The sequence below is a fragment of the Nilaparvata lugens genome, chromosome 3, assembly GCF_014356525.2.
Source record: "Nilaparvata lugens isolate BPH chromosome 3, ASM1435652v1, whole genome shotgun sequence".
NCBI lineage: Eukaryota > Metazoa > Arthropoda > Insecta > Hemiptera > Delphacidae > Nilaparvata > Nilaparvata lugens.
In genome coordinates this window covers 47,859,108-47,877,694 of record NC_052506.1, presented here as the reverse complement: position 1 = coordinate 47,877,694, position 18,587 = coordinate 47,859,108, and the positions used below count along the sequence as shown (strand labels likewise).

The 18,587-nt window shown below is 35.6% G+C and overlaps 1 protein-coding gene across 1 annotated transcript in view; it reads right to left on the bottom strand.

The window, feature by feature from the left end:
- The window catches only part of LOC111050715 (trypsin-1), a 62,287-nt gene extending 46,407 nt beyond the window's left edge, over positions 1-15,880 (bottom strand). Inside the window, 1 exon segment of the mRNA XM_039422811.1 lies at positions 15,748-15,880. Coding sequence (XP_039278745.1) covers positions 15,748-15,880 — 133 coding nt within the window.
- Between the last annotated feature and the right edge of the window lie 2,707 nt (positions 15,881-18,587).

Genomic DNA, 18,587 nt, shown 5'->3' with positions numbered 1-18,587 from the left:
TGGATCGACATCGGCGGCTTACAAGAAGATTTTCGACACGTGAGTGATTAAATTTGAATTTAGTGATGGGCGCCCTAGTGCTTCGAAATAATCTGATGATCAAAGCTAGCTCGCCGAAAGGGTTATTATAAATTGAGAAATTAATAAGAGTAATACTTGCGCAAGTAAAAAATTAGTATTAAAGGTATTTAATTGAAAGAAAAATATAGATCAATATTTTAGAAATTTCTATTTAATCAAAGAAGTACGAAATCTAGGCTATCAAACGTATGCATACAATATTTAATTTTTTGCAATACAATTTGCGATAATTTATCATAGTTCTAATTCACTAGATGAATGGCTCTACCTATTCCGTCAGGTGCCGAATCTTGCACCCTGAGATGAAAATATATATTCGATACAAATAAATCTACTAAATACTAGAGATTTTAATATATATATATATTTGGATTATTAGTGGCTAATTTATCAAGCTGATCTTAGAGCACATATTTTTGATTGAATTATCCAAGTCGACAAGTATTAGCAAGTGCATGTCTCAGCTACATGCAAAGGAATGCATATGATTTTAAGATAAAGGCACATGGTAATGTTTCGTGCCATTAATCTAGAATATAAAGTTTAGCCTGTGATATTTTGCTGATATAAAATTATTGTTCTATTTTTTATATTATATTTTTTATCGCTCTATATATATTTTTTGCCTCGATTGATCTTTGCATTATTTGTGTAATATATGTGTGAAATTTTCATGGTGTGCAATTTATTTTTTATTCCTCATCTCTATAGTATAAGTATCATTTTTATATATATATTTATTATTTATTGAATTACAAGAGTTATAGGAGAAGCCCATATCTAGGCCTATCAAGATTTTTTAAGACTGAATACTATTAGAAAAACCACGACCTAATTATATTAAATCTCATGCTTTACCGACTGATGCCAAGCAGGAGGCTAATCGTTATTTAAATATAAAGAATAACGTGACAATGTTTTATTCTTTCAATTGACAATAAGATGATATTATTATAAATGTTTTGATTCTTGAATAATAAACAGAAATAATGAAAAGTTTTTCGATCAGCTGTTTTAGCACACTTGAAATTTTGACCAATCTGAATGTCAACAATGCCTTTCGTCGTTGACTGAGGAAGTTTAGGTTAGAAGTTCTATCCTACTCTGAAAATAATATTTGAATAGTTTATAAAATATCTTATCTGTATTCCATTCACCAAAATAAAATGATTGTATCTCATTGCAGAATACTTTATTCAATTCTAGAAGCATAAATTGATTCCGTTTCATAAACTATTGTAAAAAAAATTCAGCACAAAGGATATTGCCCAAGTAGTTCCAAAATTATCCACCAGGTATCGTGTTTCGTGATAAAAGCAGTACTATGAGGTTAGAGGTTAGATTCTATATTATATTCTGAAAATTGAATTTTAATAGTTTATAATATCTTATTTGTATTTCATTCATCCAAATAAAATGATAGTATCTTATTGCAAAATACTTTATTCAATATTCTAGAAGCATAAACTGATTCAGTTTCATAAACTATTTTGTAAAAACGTACACATAAAAATCATTAAATCAGAATCAGCTGACTTCAAGGTTATTTTACCGGCCTGGTCAGAAAACAATAACTTTCGGCCTCCATATATGATGCACGAAAACCAGTTCATTACATCCAGGTGGGGCGAAAAATCTATTATATTTATTTGGACGATCAACTATTAAAGGATACGATTATAAGACTCTATAAAAGTGAAGAATGGGATAGGAAAATAAAATTCTTCATGTGTAATAAAAAGGTAGAAACAATAGAAGATAGGATACAACAAGATAATATAATCAAACAGTATCATGTTGGAAGAACTAATCATCGAGGAGTTAAAGAGACTGTTCAACATTTCAAACGACAGTATTATTTTCTCAATATGTTCAAAACTGTGAATAATGTTCTAAGTGCATGCGAAACTTGTTAAAAAGTTAAATATGATAGAGCCCCTTACAAGACACCTCTACAGTTAACACCTACACCTGAACGACCCTTCCATACAATGGAAGTCGATGTTTTCCATTACAACAAAGAAAAATATTTAACTTCAATTGATTGGTTCACTAAATTCGCCACCGCTTGGCCTCTTGAAAACAAGACAGCTAAATGCCCAGTAGTGAATCTGATAAGACTTTTGGGGTTATACCAAAGTCCACAGGAGTTAATTATTATGGACTGAGGGAAAGAGTTTTGCAATAGTCAAGTGAAGGCAGTATGACAAGAGTTTGGAATCGCAAGTGATTTCACAACAACAGGACATCCAAGATCCTTCATCTCAACAGAACACCTTCATCTCTTATCAGAGGCTGATAAATCAATAACTGGAAAAGAAGCTATGGCGAGGGCAATGTTTGCTTACAACAATAGCATTCATTCAACAACAGGCCTTACACCTCTGGAATTGATTCATCAGCATGAGATGCACAAACCAATTTGGGAAAAGATGTGTAAAGAGAAGAAGAATAGAATCGTACGGCATAATTTGGAAACCGAACAAGTGGACGAAAAGATTAAAGTTGGTGATATAGTCTTCAAAAAGAACTATTCTAAACGGACTAAAGCAGATCACCGTTTTATAGGACCTTTTATTGTTCAGGAACTTCTCTCAAGGAATCGATTGAAGCCTGGAAAATTGCAAGGAAAGACAAAACGTTCTGAGATAGCACATGTTCATGAGATAAGAGGAGTCAAGAGGCGATCGCCAGATTGCCAAACGAACTAACATAGGCTTGTTCTCATTGTTATTTTGGTTTTTATGTTTGTTGCAGTGATAGTGAAGACTGGGGAGGGGCAGATAGTAAACCCAGCTGTTACATCAGCTTCACTATCCCTATCATTATAATTTGTTGATTTTACAAAAATAAACAGTTCAGTTTTAGAACTAAAACGAACCACATTACTTAACTTATATATTTCAAGAAGTCACCACGTGGTCTTTTTCAAAAATTATAAAAATATACAATTATTGTAAAATGTATGTATAATTATAACCAGCATGGGATCAAATTATAAGTGTGAATACGTTTATATATAATTAATTACTATTTCCTTGTATTGCGAACTATTTGACAGAGTCAAATTACATTATTGGGAATTTGTTGAAATCCACCAATAGCGGCAGCTATGCAAATTTATGCAAATTTAGAAATAGGAAGTATCACCGAGAAAGAATAAGGGAGGATCACCTGCCAGTTACTTGCGAGAGATTGAGCTGGACACCAACCAATATGAGAGCATTAGACTGAACCCCTTATCACAATATTAATTTTCTTTTGCCAAAGCTTAAATTAATTAAATGTTCCTATTAAGTAATCCCTACAACTCAGTGAAGTCACTCTATGACAAGAGTTATTAATTTAATTATTTCCACTGGAGAAGACGACGTCAGCCCACCAGAAATAAGGCACAGAACACACGAGGTGAATCCATGCCACATCTTTAAATTTGTGAAAAATCGGCACACGTGAGTTATAAAATATTTTAGAGGGCCCTCAGTGCAACGAATTTATAAAAATTTGATAAAGCTAGCTCATCGAAGGTTACATTCAAAAATCAAGCTTGATTTAGACTTATTTGTGCAAGTAGTTAATAAGGGAAAGTCTTATTAAGAACATTGATGAGAATTGAATATTTGATTACCTATCACTATTTAATTTATTACATATGCTCATTTAATATATTTTAATATCAGTATTATTTAAAAGAATTACCAGAAGCTCAAAGTTCCTGATATAATTCATTTTTATCTAAATTCCACTGATGGCCAAACTCTAACCCTGAGAGTTAATTTTTTATCTTTTGATATTGTTGGAAGACAAAATTATGAATTTTTATTCGTCAAGTGAAAGCAAGTCGAACAATTGAGCCATATAAATATATTGAATGAAAAAGACTAAGAAATTGCCAAAAAACCTGTGATTTATTGATAATTAGAAAGACCGGTTTCAGTTATTACACCATTGTCAATCTCTGATAAACTAAAACTAAATACAAGAGCAGTGGAATTATACTAATAGGTGAGTACTGCTATTGGTCGAGGGCATGAACACCTGCCATTGGCCTAGCTAGACAGTCTCCTACCACTCAACGGTGTGACAAAATGGCGGCTTAAGCAACAGAATCGCCATGATAATAAGATTTACTTTCAGTACAAAATAAGAACCAAGAAAACAAGTGTGGAAGATAATAAAACAAAAAATGTAAATGGAAAAACTATTGTCTAATGTATGCTTACAATTTTAAGCATATGCAAGAGAGCATAATATTAGTCAATAGTTTTTCCATTTACATATTTGTTTTATTATCTTTCACACTTGTTTTCTTGGTTCTTATTTTGTACTGGAAGTAAATTTTATTATCATGGCGATTCTGTTGCTTAAGCTGCCATTTTGTCACACCGTTGAGTGGGAGGAGACTGTCTAGCTAGTCCAATGGTAGGCGTTCATGCCCTCGACCAATAGCAGTACTCACCTACTAGTATGAATTCTGCTGCTCTTGTATTTAGTTTTAATTTATCAGAGATTGACAATGGTGTAATAACCGAAACCGGTCTTTCTAATTATCAATAAATCAGTGGTTTTTTGACAATTTCTTAGTCTTTTTCATTCAATATGAATAATATCAACTTCTCAACTACACGAAAATATAAATATATACTGTTATATATGCTGATAGGAAAATTACAAGAATTATTAATCAATACTAGTGGGCATAGTAAGATTTCTAATGAGTCATATGTGATATTTTTCCTTGCGTACTTTCTCACATTGTTTTAAAATTTATCATTTCATATTTTATTATTGCTCATTGGATATAAATTTGTGTACAATTATATACTTTATTTGTTGAATGGTGTACCTTCCATTTTTAATCCTGTCTTCATGCATGACCAATCTTGTACTAGCATATTTTATCATTATTGACAAATTAATAAAATTATCAACCAACTATATTCTTCACCGAATGTGTTGGATAAATCAGAGATATACAGAATTGATTGTTAAATCTTCAGAGATATTATGTTCTCAAGATTTATTTAAATGGCTCAACATAATTACTGAAGTCGAATTGACTGAAACACAGGGTCATAGAATTAAGCCGAAGCAGTTCTACAAGTCATAGAAAGTATAATGTTCAGACATTATATCAATGTTACCCTTTGTTGTCTGGTGTTGTGTGGTGGAGGGGGCAATTGAAGGGTGACGCGCATAGCATAATACCGCCAGTTGCCATTTGCAAGCCAATTGAACAGCTCACTTCTCGTAATGTCGATTTTTGCAAAGTGATTTATTGTGATTTAAGTGTCGTCTCATCTCATATCGTGATCTGGACCTGGGATCCTAGAAGCAAGGAGGATTTGGACATGAAGGTAGGCCTATGTTATTGTGCACTTAGCCATTTAAATTGTTCAACTTGCTACCCAACGCCAGACAACCCTAAAATGTTCTCGATGTAATTGATACAGTCCACATACCAGAGTGCTGTTTGAGCCAGCCTCTGTCGAATAAACATGGTCCAACCGTCCGGATTGATTTGTTAATCGAATTTGAATAGGACATAAGTTTGAAATATTGTCTAATAGGTTTGTCGTTTTTTATGCCTATTTTATTTTTGGTTTTTCTGTGTATATGGCTTGTTTTTGTCGTCATAGATGAATATATGCTTTATTTGTGGTATTCTTAAGAAATTTGGGCTCAATTTAAGTTGGAAATCGAGTAGAAAAAGTAATATTTTCGTAAATAATTGTGTTGTGGTATTATTGCATAGGATTGTTGCATTGGCGCCACAAGGCTGGACTGGCAAGTTTGTGTCAATAAGTAGAGAAAGACTTATATGTCGGCTAGCTGTAACAGTAACTGGAACTGTTACATTTTCAAAGGATACTTGCAGTTATTTGCATTGATTATTGTCGTTACTTTGTTATTAAAAGCAGTTATTGTTTGTTCCAATGAGTATTGATACGGTATTATTACCCTCGTAACCGATCATTCTCTACCGAGCATAAGTTGAAGTGCTGGCTAGGCTTGTATGATTAGATAAGCTAGTCATTGTTCGTTTCATTGTGTCGCCTGCTCTCGTGTTTTCCCTATTATTCTTGTTTGGTTCTTTGTCTCACTCTCTCTCTGATTGTTTGGGCTAATGCGCACTGCTTGAGACTCAATGCAAATAAATGCAAAAGCATGATTATCGCTTATGGTCGGTTGTATAACCATATAGATTTTAATACACTTCCTCGAGTAATGCTGGCCAATCATGCTCTGCACTTTGAAAGTTGTGTGAAAGTCTTGGGCATACAGCTTGATAAAAACATGAATTGGTCGAATCAGATTGGTGAACTGACAAAGCGAGTGTTTGCCACTATGCATCAATTGAAACGGTTGAAAAATTTCCTTCTAACCCACCTTCGTGTTTCACTAGTACAGAGCTTGGTAATTCCCATCATTGATTACTGCAGCATCGTTTATAACGACATTACTGAGGAGCTGAATTTGAAATTACAACGATCGCTCAACTACGCAATTCGGTTTATTTTTGATGCGAGAAGAGATGACCACATCACTCCATATTACAGGAGGTTAAATTGGATGAAGTTGAAGGAGAGGAGACAATACTTCATGTTGAGTCTTGTTTATCAGCTGATTGTCAAGGGGAGAGGTCCTCAGTATTTGAAGGAAAGATTCAAACTCCTGGCTCATATTCACAGCAGGAAGACGAGACAGCATGAAAACTTCCTTCAAATACCTCGTCACCGCACAGTTATGTATAATAACTCATTTACGGTCACGGCCTCAAGACTTTGGAACGATCTGCCCAATGATGTTATTTTTGCGGCAACCTTGGGTACGTTCAGGTCCAGGCTTGTTGCTCTGTTGAATGAGAATACATAGATATGTTTTTAGCCACAATCTTTTTGTAGATTTTATTGGAAATTTGCAATAATCGTTGTACAGTAACAATATTATTTTGCTTGTTTTGCTGGAGTATTGGAGCGTTTGATTGACACCTACTAATACCTGTAAATCATAATATCCAATGGCATTTTATTTTTGTTTATTGTATGTATTATTATGCATCTCACATTCTTTGTTAATTTTTTTAGAGTTATATAGAATTATTATCTATGTATTATCATATCTCTTATTATTATGAGAATGTAATAGAATAATTTATGTTATGTAGCTGTGTTATCATTTAAGAATTTGTAATTTTTTTTTGTAAGATTTGTAAGAATTTGTAAAACTGTAATTTTGTAACCATGTTACCATAGGCGACAAGCCTAGTAACAATTGTAAAATAAAATCTATCTATCTATCTATCTATCTCTCGACGAGCGCTCACTGTTATCGCCTCACTATGGGTGTTATCGAAGACTTGACGTTTGAAAGAGATGCATCAATTCGTAAAATAAAACGGATAAATGAAATTGCCGAAGCTGTCGAAAAGGATACAAAAAATAAAAAAAATGAAGAATTTATTGAAAGTTATGGGTGAGCATATCGATCACCACCAGGTGGAGTTCAATGATATAATAGATAAGATGCAGAGCTACTATAACATCAAAATCCTAGATTGGGAACAACTGATCTTGAAATGAGCCAATGGCCGATGAGCCAATTTGATGAGACATATTTCAATGTCAAGGCTATTCTCGAAACCTTACCATCCACTCAAACAAATTTGAATATTAGTTCTTCCAATGTAGCTTCTTCACCATCAACTGGAAATATCTCGCCAGTTGCCCTTCCTAAGCTTCCTTTAATGACTTTTGACAGCGATTTGAAAATTTTGAGTCGATTTAAAGATTTATTCGAAGCCACGGTTCATAATAATGGTCAAATTGCCGACATACAAAAACATATGTATCTTCGGTCTTTACTGAGAGGCGATGCACTGTCAGTCATTTCTGTAGTCCCATTGACAAGTGATCATTATGCTGAGGCATGGAAAATATTATTGAATCGCTACAATGACTCTTACAAGCTTACTGACGCATACTTGCAAGCAATTTTTGATATGCCAGCAGTTAATAAGCAACCAGACTCGCTACGAAAATTCATCACTCATTTAGCTGAGTATATTGCAGCACTAAAACCAATTGGTCATTCAGTTAATGACTGGTCGATTCCGTTATTATTTGTCTTATGTAAAAAACTGACTGAAGAATTGAGAGAGAAGTGGCAGAGACTGCTAAGGAATGGAACAGTATCCGATTTGAAAAACTTCCAAATATTTTTGAATGATGAAGCTGTTATTTTGGAAGCTACCAAATCCACTGATTTATTGGGGTCATCTACATCGTCAGAAGCCTCCTCACGTAAGCAGTTTGGGAAATTGAAACCCACTATGGGAAATTACAAAGCTTCAGCTATGATTGTTAAATCGAAATCGGACGAGCTGAAATGTATTGAATGTAGTAATTCTCATGAACTGGAAAATTGTGAAGTGTTCTTGAATCTCAAACCGTCTGATAGATTAAAACATGTAAAAGAATGGAAACTATGTATATGCTGTTTATTGGCAGGGCACTTCATTAGAGATTGTAGAAGAAGGAAGCTGTGCAGTCACTGTAATTCGTGTCATCATTCGCTCCTCCATTTAGAGCCGAGACAGCTGCCTGTTGAAAACACCAACACATTGGCCGGTAATAAACAAATGAGCAGGGTAGACGGGCACGACGTTGCTGATCAAAGCCATCAAACATTTGTTACTGACTCAGCTAAGAAAGTATTTTCGAATGTAAATAGTTCCTCAGTATTGTTACCAACTGTTGAATTGGGAGTTCGAGGTAATCAAGGCAATTATCATAGGGTCAAAGTATTATTAGATAGTGCAAGCACCGAGTCATTTATTACAAGGCGATGCATGAAAAAACTGGGTTTAGTGGTGCAGAAAACACATAGTTTGCCAATCTATGGATTATCTGATACTAAACTGGAAGTGACAGGTGAAATTACTAACTGCAAATTTGAAACACCGAACTCCCCTTCATCAAAAATTACCGCGTTGGTAGTCAACAAAATAGCAGCTACAAATCAGATAAAAAATGCGTACTGGGCACATATTGAAGGACTGGATCTAGCAGAATTTTTCCTTTCAGAGGAGGTTGATATTTTATTGGGTGCTGAATACTTCCGCTTCATTCTGACTGGAAGAAAGGTGATTGGTCCAGCGGGTACACCATCTGCCCTAGACACTGTATGGGGAAACTGTATGTCTGATGGATAAGGGTATCAGAGGAGAGTTCTACTATCTCAAATAGTCTGTGCATGTATTCCAATGCTAATTTGGAAGAGTTGGTGAAGCGATTTTGGGTCGTAGAAGAGCCACCTAGGACAAAAAAATTATTGGAAAGTGGAATGGCTTGTGAGGAGATATACAAATCAACTGTTTTTCGTTTGAATACTGGTAGATACATTGTAGAATTACCATCCAAGGAAACAAATACGAGTTAGATATCGGGATATCTTAAAGGTAAAACTAATGTTGAAGAAAATGTTTCCATGATTCGAGAAGAAGAATTGGGAGATAATTTAGAAGAAGTTCCAGGCAAACAAGGTATAGCCTTCAACAGTTATTTACCGATCAACGATAATTTAGGGAAAGAGTTAAAAGTGATTCATAGTCCACATGAAATCGAACCAATGGGAAGACCCATACTGAAAAGGGAAATTGGAGAAGATGTTTTTGAAAAGGAGAAACGAAATTTGGGAGAGTTAGATGATGATAGACAGGATAATGCTGGAATAAAATGGACAAAATCCGAAAGGGGAGAAGAAATGAAAGAGTATACTCTAATAACTATGTCGTATGGTGTATCATCATCGCCATTTCTTGCTATTTGTACTACTCATCAGTTTATTGAAGATGAAGAAAAAATGTTCCCTGCGGCTTCTGAAGCCTTACGGTTTTCTACTTACATGGATGATATAGTTACATCAGTCTCATCAATGGAAGCAACCAAGCAACTGCAGTCTGAGCTTACTAAATTGTTAAGCAAAGGGAAATTTGAATTGCTAAAGTGTGCCAGCAATCATTCTACCATTCTATCAAATCTCTCTCCAGAGCATTGCGCTATTGATGCAAAAGATTTCAATTTGGAGTCTGATAAAACCATTAAAATGCTTGGCTTCCAATCGAATCCAATTGGTGACTACCTCTTCTATAGGGTGAAAGTTCCACGATATCTCATCTCCCAATTGACGGAAAGACTTGAAATTTGGAACTTAATGTTTTTCTGCAAACTAACTTATTATCCCCTTCAATTTAACGTATTAAACTTGAATATTGATTCAGTGATTACTGGAATCTTAGGGTTGAACTGTGCATTAAATATATAGATGTTGTTTCTATCAATTTATCTCCCATGATATTTTCTTACAACTGAGCATATTCAAAATTGATGTTTTTCTATATATTGCCTAGCTATAACTAACATTCATGTTAAACTATGATTTATCAATGTGCAATCTCCAGTATCAACAGAGCGGTAGTGGATAGTGAATAGCTGAGGCATATTGTTCAAAGTCTGGAATCTAGGCGGGGAGGTCGGAGCGAGGCAAACCTTTACTTAATGTAATGAGCGTAGTTCGGTTATCTAATAATAGCGCAGTGTGGCGCTAATAATGCATTATACTGTACTGTATTATGATGTTGTGAAGTTATGAGAAGCGGTTGCCCAATAGCGGTGGGTGTTGACCTCAGTGCTAAGCAAAGGAATAGAAGGGCAGACTTCTACTACTGTGTACTCCGTTTGGTCTTCACGGTCACAACAAATACATTCACTACCCGCACGCACTCTCATTAACATGTTCAGTCCAGGAAAATATTTCCTGAACTTGAGTATTCTGTCTCCTATGTTTCCTAGAAAACTACTCACTATTGTACCAGAGAGTATAGCATTTATAGTATACATCTATCTATAGTGATACATCTCATATTTGTACCAGAGAGTATAGAATGTAGAGTATACATTCTATGCTTTGAAAACTTTTTCTTAATTCATCAATTTTCAAAGTTTCACCAGTAAAAGGTTTCCCTAACTTTACAGTACCATATTCTATTTTTCTGTTATAATCGTTTCATTTAGCATAATTTTTATGTAGAGATACATGTATCGTATCAATTACTTGTATGTCGTAACGTCCTTTTGGGGTTACATGTGCCCAGCTGGCAGTAGTCGGTAGAGCAAATGAGATTTGAATATTTTTTTATTTTTGCGCCTGCTGAAATAAAAATACCATATGGTTCTTACCAGCTCTTCAAGGAGCTTATATAAATTCTGCTATCAATTACTGCAAACTGCTGCCGCTTTATCAATCGGCAATCCTTGCTGCTGCTCTGATTGACTCCAAAAATGCTAAAAAGGTAGATAAATATAAGGGTTCTAAATATTGCACAAGACAATATGGTACCGACACCAATCCAACTCGCCACCATCTGACAAAGGGGTCAGCAGTGTGAGATAATACCGAGTGTGATCGAAGACGGTATTTGATTAGAATTCCTTATATGTTTATTCCACAGAGGCTGGCTCAAACAGCACTCTGGTATGTGGACTGTATCAATTACATCGAGAACATTCTAGGGTTGCCTGGCGTCGGGTAGCAAGTTGAACAATTCAAATGGCTAAGTGCACAATAACATAGGACTACCATCATGTCCAAATCCTCCTTGCTTCTAGGATCCCGGGTCCAGATCACGATACGAGACGAGACGACACTTGTAATAAATCACAATAAATCACAATAAATCACTTTGCAAGAATCGATATTATGAGAAGTGAGCTGTTCGATCGATTGGCTTGCAAACGGCAACTGGCGGTATTATGCTATGCGCCTCACCCTTCAATTACCCCCTCCACCACACAACGCCAGACAACAAAGGGAAACATTGATATAACGTCCGAACATTCTGCCCACCTTGGAAGAACTTCCAATAACAAAAAAAAAAAACAAAAACCACCTATAACGAACCCTACTAGGGAAACTAGGAAGAAAAAGGAAAATATCTTCACTCCTCAGGGGCCATTGAGGAGACTTATACAAAAGGAGTAGGAGGCCCACGGAAAGGAGAGGATGGGACGAGAAATAATGACTATATACAACCAATATAGATAAAAACAAGAAACAAAGCAACTTGGGAACCTTTCCCACATGTAAAACAAGAAAAAAAAAAAAAAACTAACCACTAAACTATTTGAAGTTCCCTTCAATAAGGCCTAATCTTCATCAATAGGGAGGAGACATACCCTATTGACAGCCCTAGTTAGACTTCCCTTTGCAGTCTGTACCTCCACCACTCTCACAACTCCATCCTGTCCAGGGAATATCTTCGTCATTTGGCCAAGCCTCCAGTGTAGAGGGGGTAGGTTACTTTCCTTTAAGAGAACCATACTTCCAATGTTAACATTACTATGTTTTCTGTACCATTTTGTTCGGGTTTGCAAACTAGATACATACTCCAATTGCCAACGTTTCCAGAATGAGGATACAATTCTTTTGAGTAAACTCCATCGATTTCTCAAGTTCACCGATTCAATTGATTCCTCTGAGTCTTTACTCTGTGTTGCTGGAGTAATTTTTCTTGCTTCCAATTCAATCTGTTTGAAATTTTCATCATCATTACCGTGGGTTTGGTGTGGCCAGCACTCCAGTGGTTTGTCTAACCAATCAGAACCATTCCACCACAGAGAATTACCAATTAATTCATTGAGCAATAGTCCTCGACTAGCACAATCAGCAGGATTCCATTCGGTTGGCACATATCTGAATTGCTCTGTAGACAGGTGTTCCTGTACTTGACTTACACGATTCGCCACAAACTTAGCCCAACGATGAGGTGAAGACCGAATCCAACTCAATGCCACAGTTGAATAAGTCCAAGCTGCAATATAATCTATGTTTATAATTTTTGAAAGCTCTTCTTGAACTTCTTGTAATAATCTAGCTACTAGGACAACCACACAAAGCTCCCATTTCTTCACTACCTCCACGGATGCTATATCATCCCAGTCACATCCCGATTGCCATAGATATTGAATTATACTCTTGAAGGTAAGCATGAAAGGTGTCAAATATCCTAATGGATCAAAAATTTGTGCTAAAGTTGATAAAACATTTCGTTTTGTAGCTAGACTGGATGGATTGCTGGCACACTTTAGCAATTCAAATTTCCCTTTGCTTAACAATTCAGTAAGCTCAGACTGCAGTTGCTTGGTTGCTTCCATTGATGAGACTGATGTAACTATATCATCCATGTAAGTAGAAAACCGTAAGGCTTCAGAAGCCGCAGGGAACCTTTTTTCTTCATCTTCAATAAACTGATGAGTAGTACAAATAGCAAGAAATGGCGATGATGATACACCATATGACATAGTTGTTAGAGTATACTCTTTCATTTCTTCTCCCCTTTCGGATTTTGTCCATTTTATTCCAGCATTATCCTGTCTATCATCATCTAACTATCCCAAATCTCGTTTCTCCTTTTCGAAAACATCTTCTCCAATTTCCCTTTTCGGTATGGGTCTTCCCATTGGTTCGATTTCATGTGGACTATGAATCACTTTTAACTCTTTCCCTAAATTATCGTTGATCGGTAAATAACTGTTGAAGGCTATACCTTGTTTGCCTGGAACTTCTTCTAAATTATCTCCCAATTCTTCTTCTCGAATCATGGAAACATTTTCTTCAACATTAGTTTCACCTTCAAGATATCCCGATATCTCACTCGAATTTGTTTCCTTGGATGGTAATCCTACAATGTATCTACCAGTATTCAAACAGTTGATTTGTATATCTCCTCACAAGCCATTTCACTTTCCAATAATTTTTTTGTCCAAGGTGGCTCCTCTACGACCCAAAATAGCTTCACCAACTCTTCTGAATTAGCTTTGGAATACATGCACAGATTATTTGAGATAGTAGAACTCTCCTCTGATACCTTACCCATCAGGCAGTAGCCCCATACAGTTTCTAGGGCAGATGCTGTACCCGCTGGACCAATCACCTTTCTTCCAGTCAGAATGAAGGGGAAGTATTCAGCACCCAATAAAATATCAACCTCCCCTGAAAGGAAAAATTCAGGATCTGCTAGATCCAGTCCTTCAATATGTGCCCAGTACGCATTTTTTATCTGATTTGTAGCTGCTATTTTGTTGACTCCCGACGCAGTAATTTTTAATGAAGGGGAGTTCGGTGTTTCAAATTCACAGTTAGCAATTTCATCTGTCACTTCCAGTTTAGTATCAGATAATCCATAGATTGGCAAACTGTGTGTTTTCTGCACCACTAAACCCAGTTTTTTCATGCATTGCCATGTAATAAATGACTCGGTGCTTGCACTTTCCAATAATACTTTGACCTTATGATAATTGCCTTGATTACCTCGAACTCCCAATTTAACAGTTGGTGAGAATACTTAGGAACTATTTACATTCGAAAATACTTTCTTAGCTGAGTCAGTAACAAATGTTTGATAGCTTTGATCAGCGACGTCGTGCACGTCTACCCTGCTCATTTGTTTATTACCGGCCAATGTGTTGGAGTTTTCAACAGGCGGCTGTCTCGTCTCTAAATGGAGGAGCGAATGATGATGCAAATTACAGTGACTGCACGGCTTCCTTCTTCTACAATCTCTAATAAAGTGCCCTGCCAATAAACAGCATATACATAGTTTCCATTCTTTTACACGTTTTAATCTATCAGACGGTTTGAGATTCAAGAACACTTCACAATTTACCAGTTCATGAGAATTATTACATTCAATACATTTCAGCTCGTCCGATTTCGATTTAACAATCATAGCTGAAGCTTTGTAATTTCCCATAGTGGGTTTCAATTTCCCAAACTGCTCACGTGAGGAGGCTGCTGACGATGTAGATGTAGATGACCCCAATGGATCAGTGGATTTGGTGGCCTCTAAAATAACAGCTTCATCATTCAAAAATATTTGGAAGTTTTTCAAATCAGATACTGTTCCATTTCTTAGCAGTCTCTGCCACTTCTCTCTCAATTCTCCATTCAGTTTTTTACGTAAGACAAATAATAACAGGATCGACCAGTCATTAACTGAATGACCAATTGGTTTTAGTGCTGCAATATACTCAGCTAAATGAGTGATGAATTTCCGTAGCGAGTCTGATTGCTTATTAACTGCTGGCATATCAAAAATTGCTTGCAAGTATGCGTCAGTCAGCTTGTAAGAGTCATTGTAGCGATTGAATAATATTTTCCATGCCTCAGCATAATGATCACTTGTCAATGGGACTACAGAAATGACTTACAGTGCATCGCCTCTCAGTACAGACCGAAGATACATATGTTTTTGTATGTCAGCAATTTGACCATTATTATGAACCATAGCTTCGAATAAATCTTTAAATTGACTCAAAATTACCAAATCGCCGTCAAAAGTCATTAAAGGAAGCTTAGGTGGGGCAACTGACGAGATATTTCCAGTTGTAGGTGAAGAAGATACATTGGAAGAACTAATATTCAAATTGGTTTGAGTGGATGGTAAGGTTTTGAGAATAGCCTTGACATTGAAATAAGTCTCATCAAATTCGCTCATCAGCATTTCAAGTTCACTTGTTTGCAATCGAGGATTTTGTTTGTTATAGTAGCTCTGCATCTTATCTATTATATCATTGAACTCCACCTGGTGGTGATCGATATGCTCACCCATATCTTTCAATAGCTTCTTCATCTTTTTATTTTTCGGATCCTTTTTGACAGCATCGGCAATTTCATTAATCCATTTTATTTTACGAATTGATGCATCTCTTTCAAATGTCAAGTCTTCAATAACACCCATAGTGAGGCGATAACAGTGAGTGCTCGTCGAGAGAGAGAGAGTGAGACAAAGAGCCAAACAAGAATAAGAGGGAAAACACGAGAGCAGGCGATACAATGAAGTAGTGTAATGAACAATGACTAGCTTATCTAATCATAAAAGCCAAGCCAGCAACTTATGCTCGGTAGAGAATGATCGGTTACGAGGCTAATAATACTGTATCGATACTCATTGGAACAAACAATAACTGCTATTAATAACAAAGTAATGTCAATAATCAATGCAAATAACTGCAAGTACCCTTTTGGAAAAAGTAACAGTTCCAGTTACTGTTACAGCAAGACGACGTATAAGTCTTTCTCTACTTATCGACACAAACTTGCCAGTCCAGCCTTGTGGCGCCAATGCAATAATACTACGACACAACTATTTACGAAAATATTACTTGTTCTACTCAATTTCCAACTTGAAGTGAGCCCAAATTTCTTAAGAATACCACAAATAAACCGTATATTCATCTACGACGACAAAAACAAGCCATATACACAGAAAAACCAAGAATAAATAGGCATAAAAAACGACAAACCTATTGGACGATATTTCAAACTTATGTCCTATTCAAATTCGATTAACAAATCAATCCCGGACGGTTGGACCATGTTTATTCGACAGAGGCTGGCTCAAACAGCACTCTGGTTTGTGGACTGTATCAATTACATCGAGAACCTTTTGGGGTTGTCTGGCACAGGTAGCAAGTTGAAAAATTTAAATGGCCAAGTGCACAATAACATAGGCCTACCTTCATGTCCAAATCCTCCTTGCTTCTAGGATCCCGGGTCCAGATCATCGATACGAGACGAGACGACACTTGTAATAAATCACAATAAATAATCAATAGATCACTTTGCAAAAATTGACATTACGAGAAGTGAGCTGTATGATTGGCTGTCAATCGGCAACTGGCCGCAATTATGCTATGCGCATCACCCTTTGATTGCCCCCTCCACCACACAACGCCAGACAATAAAGCAACATTGATATAACGTCCGAACAGAAGTTAATTATACTATAGAGAAACAATAGCGTAATAAAACTATATCTACTTATGCTATTGTTTCTCTATGATTATACTAAGAAAGCAATTTCTGTTTGAATATGTGTGTTTGTGGATATGTATGTATGTTGGATGGATCTCGAAACGGCTCTAACGTTTTCTATTAAATCAGTAATATAGTGGGTTTGGGACAAAAAAACATTATTTTGGAACAGGTCTCAACTCTGGGAAAATTCGTTGAAGTTTCTTGAGAGAGGATTATTGGTCCCTCAAGTAGCAGCTGATCAGAAAAAAGTTTCCATAATCTGTTGAAAACGTGAGAGAGTGTGTGCAAATGAAAAAGATTACAATAGCTGTAGTTGAGTCAACAAATTTGGCGACCTAATCAATTCAAAACATTACAGTATTCATGGAACATCTGGAAGAATAGATTCAGAAAGTGACCGGATTATAGCAAAAGAAATTTAAAATCGATCTCTCCAAACATATGGTAGTTGAATGTTATGTTTATTGTGAGGTGATAGAAATGGGACTGATTTCTTCAGCTTCTGTTGTATTGGTTCCTCCGTCGCTCTATGTTTGTATGCAGCCATGGCCTTGAGAGAGCCAGTTGCTCTGTCTGTTAATTCATTATCCGGACTAAATACCACATGAACTAATGAGAGAAGCCTTCTATTGAAGTAAACCCTGCTCCGATTAATTCTCATAAAATTCAATCCTGAATGAAATTGAACAGCCTTTTGTGCTACTGGGCCTGATATTTTCATGTTTCAATATCAGCTAAAAACTAAATAAAAAAAAAGAGTATTCCATCAGCTGCTCCTATTTCCTTTCATGATGTCATTACATGAGACAAGACAAACCTATTGATATTCATAGATCACAATACTAAAATTGTCAATCCTATTATATTAAGAAAGCAATTTCTGTATATGGTTATGTATGTCCAATGGATCTCGAAAACAGCTCTAACGAAATTTGGAACATAGTAGGTCTATGATATAAAAAATCGATTGCACTAGGTCTCACCCTGGGAAACTCACTGAAGGACATGAAAAGGATAATAATTATCCATTCTTGGGAAAACAGATGATAATTTCGTTGTCTGTCGAAAACAGGAGATGTGAGTGCCTGTGTGTGATTGATTGAGTACTTTATTTATGTAGATTATAATATATAACTGGCTTATACACTTATATACAATAGCTTACAATACAGCAAAATTATAGATGAATTTACATAATATAGACTAAGAAAATAATTATTGAACTGTATATGATATGAAAAAGTAATTTGTAATATAATAACTATTAACTATAGATAATTATATTGTTATGCATCTACATAAATTGGCGGAGCTTTGGACATATCAATGTTCATTCTTCGGAAAGAATATTAATAATATCCTCCCCACTAACTCTCTACCAAAACGTTGATTTAATTAATTAAACTAAGGATTTATTTAATAATGGAAATATTGTAAAAGTTTCAATTAATATATATTTAAGAGAAAAAAAACAGAAAATTGATACAGTAAAATAATTATATGAGTAGTAGATAAGATCAAATTATTGATTAATAAATGAAGTAGGCTGAAAGTAGATCAGGGTAATCAACTTTCAGTAATATACAGCAGTATGCAGTGGATAATTAAAATAAATTGAGTTCATATAA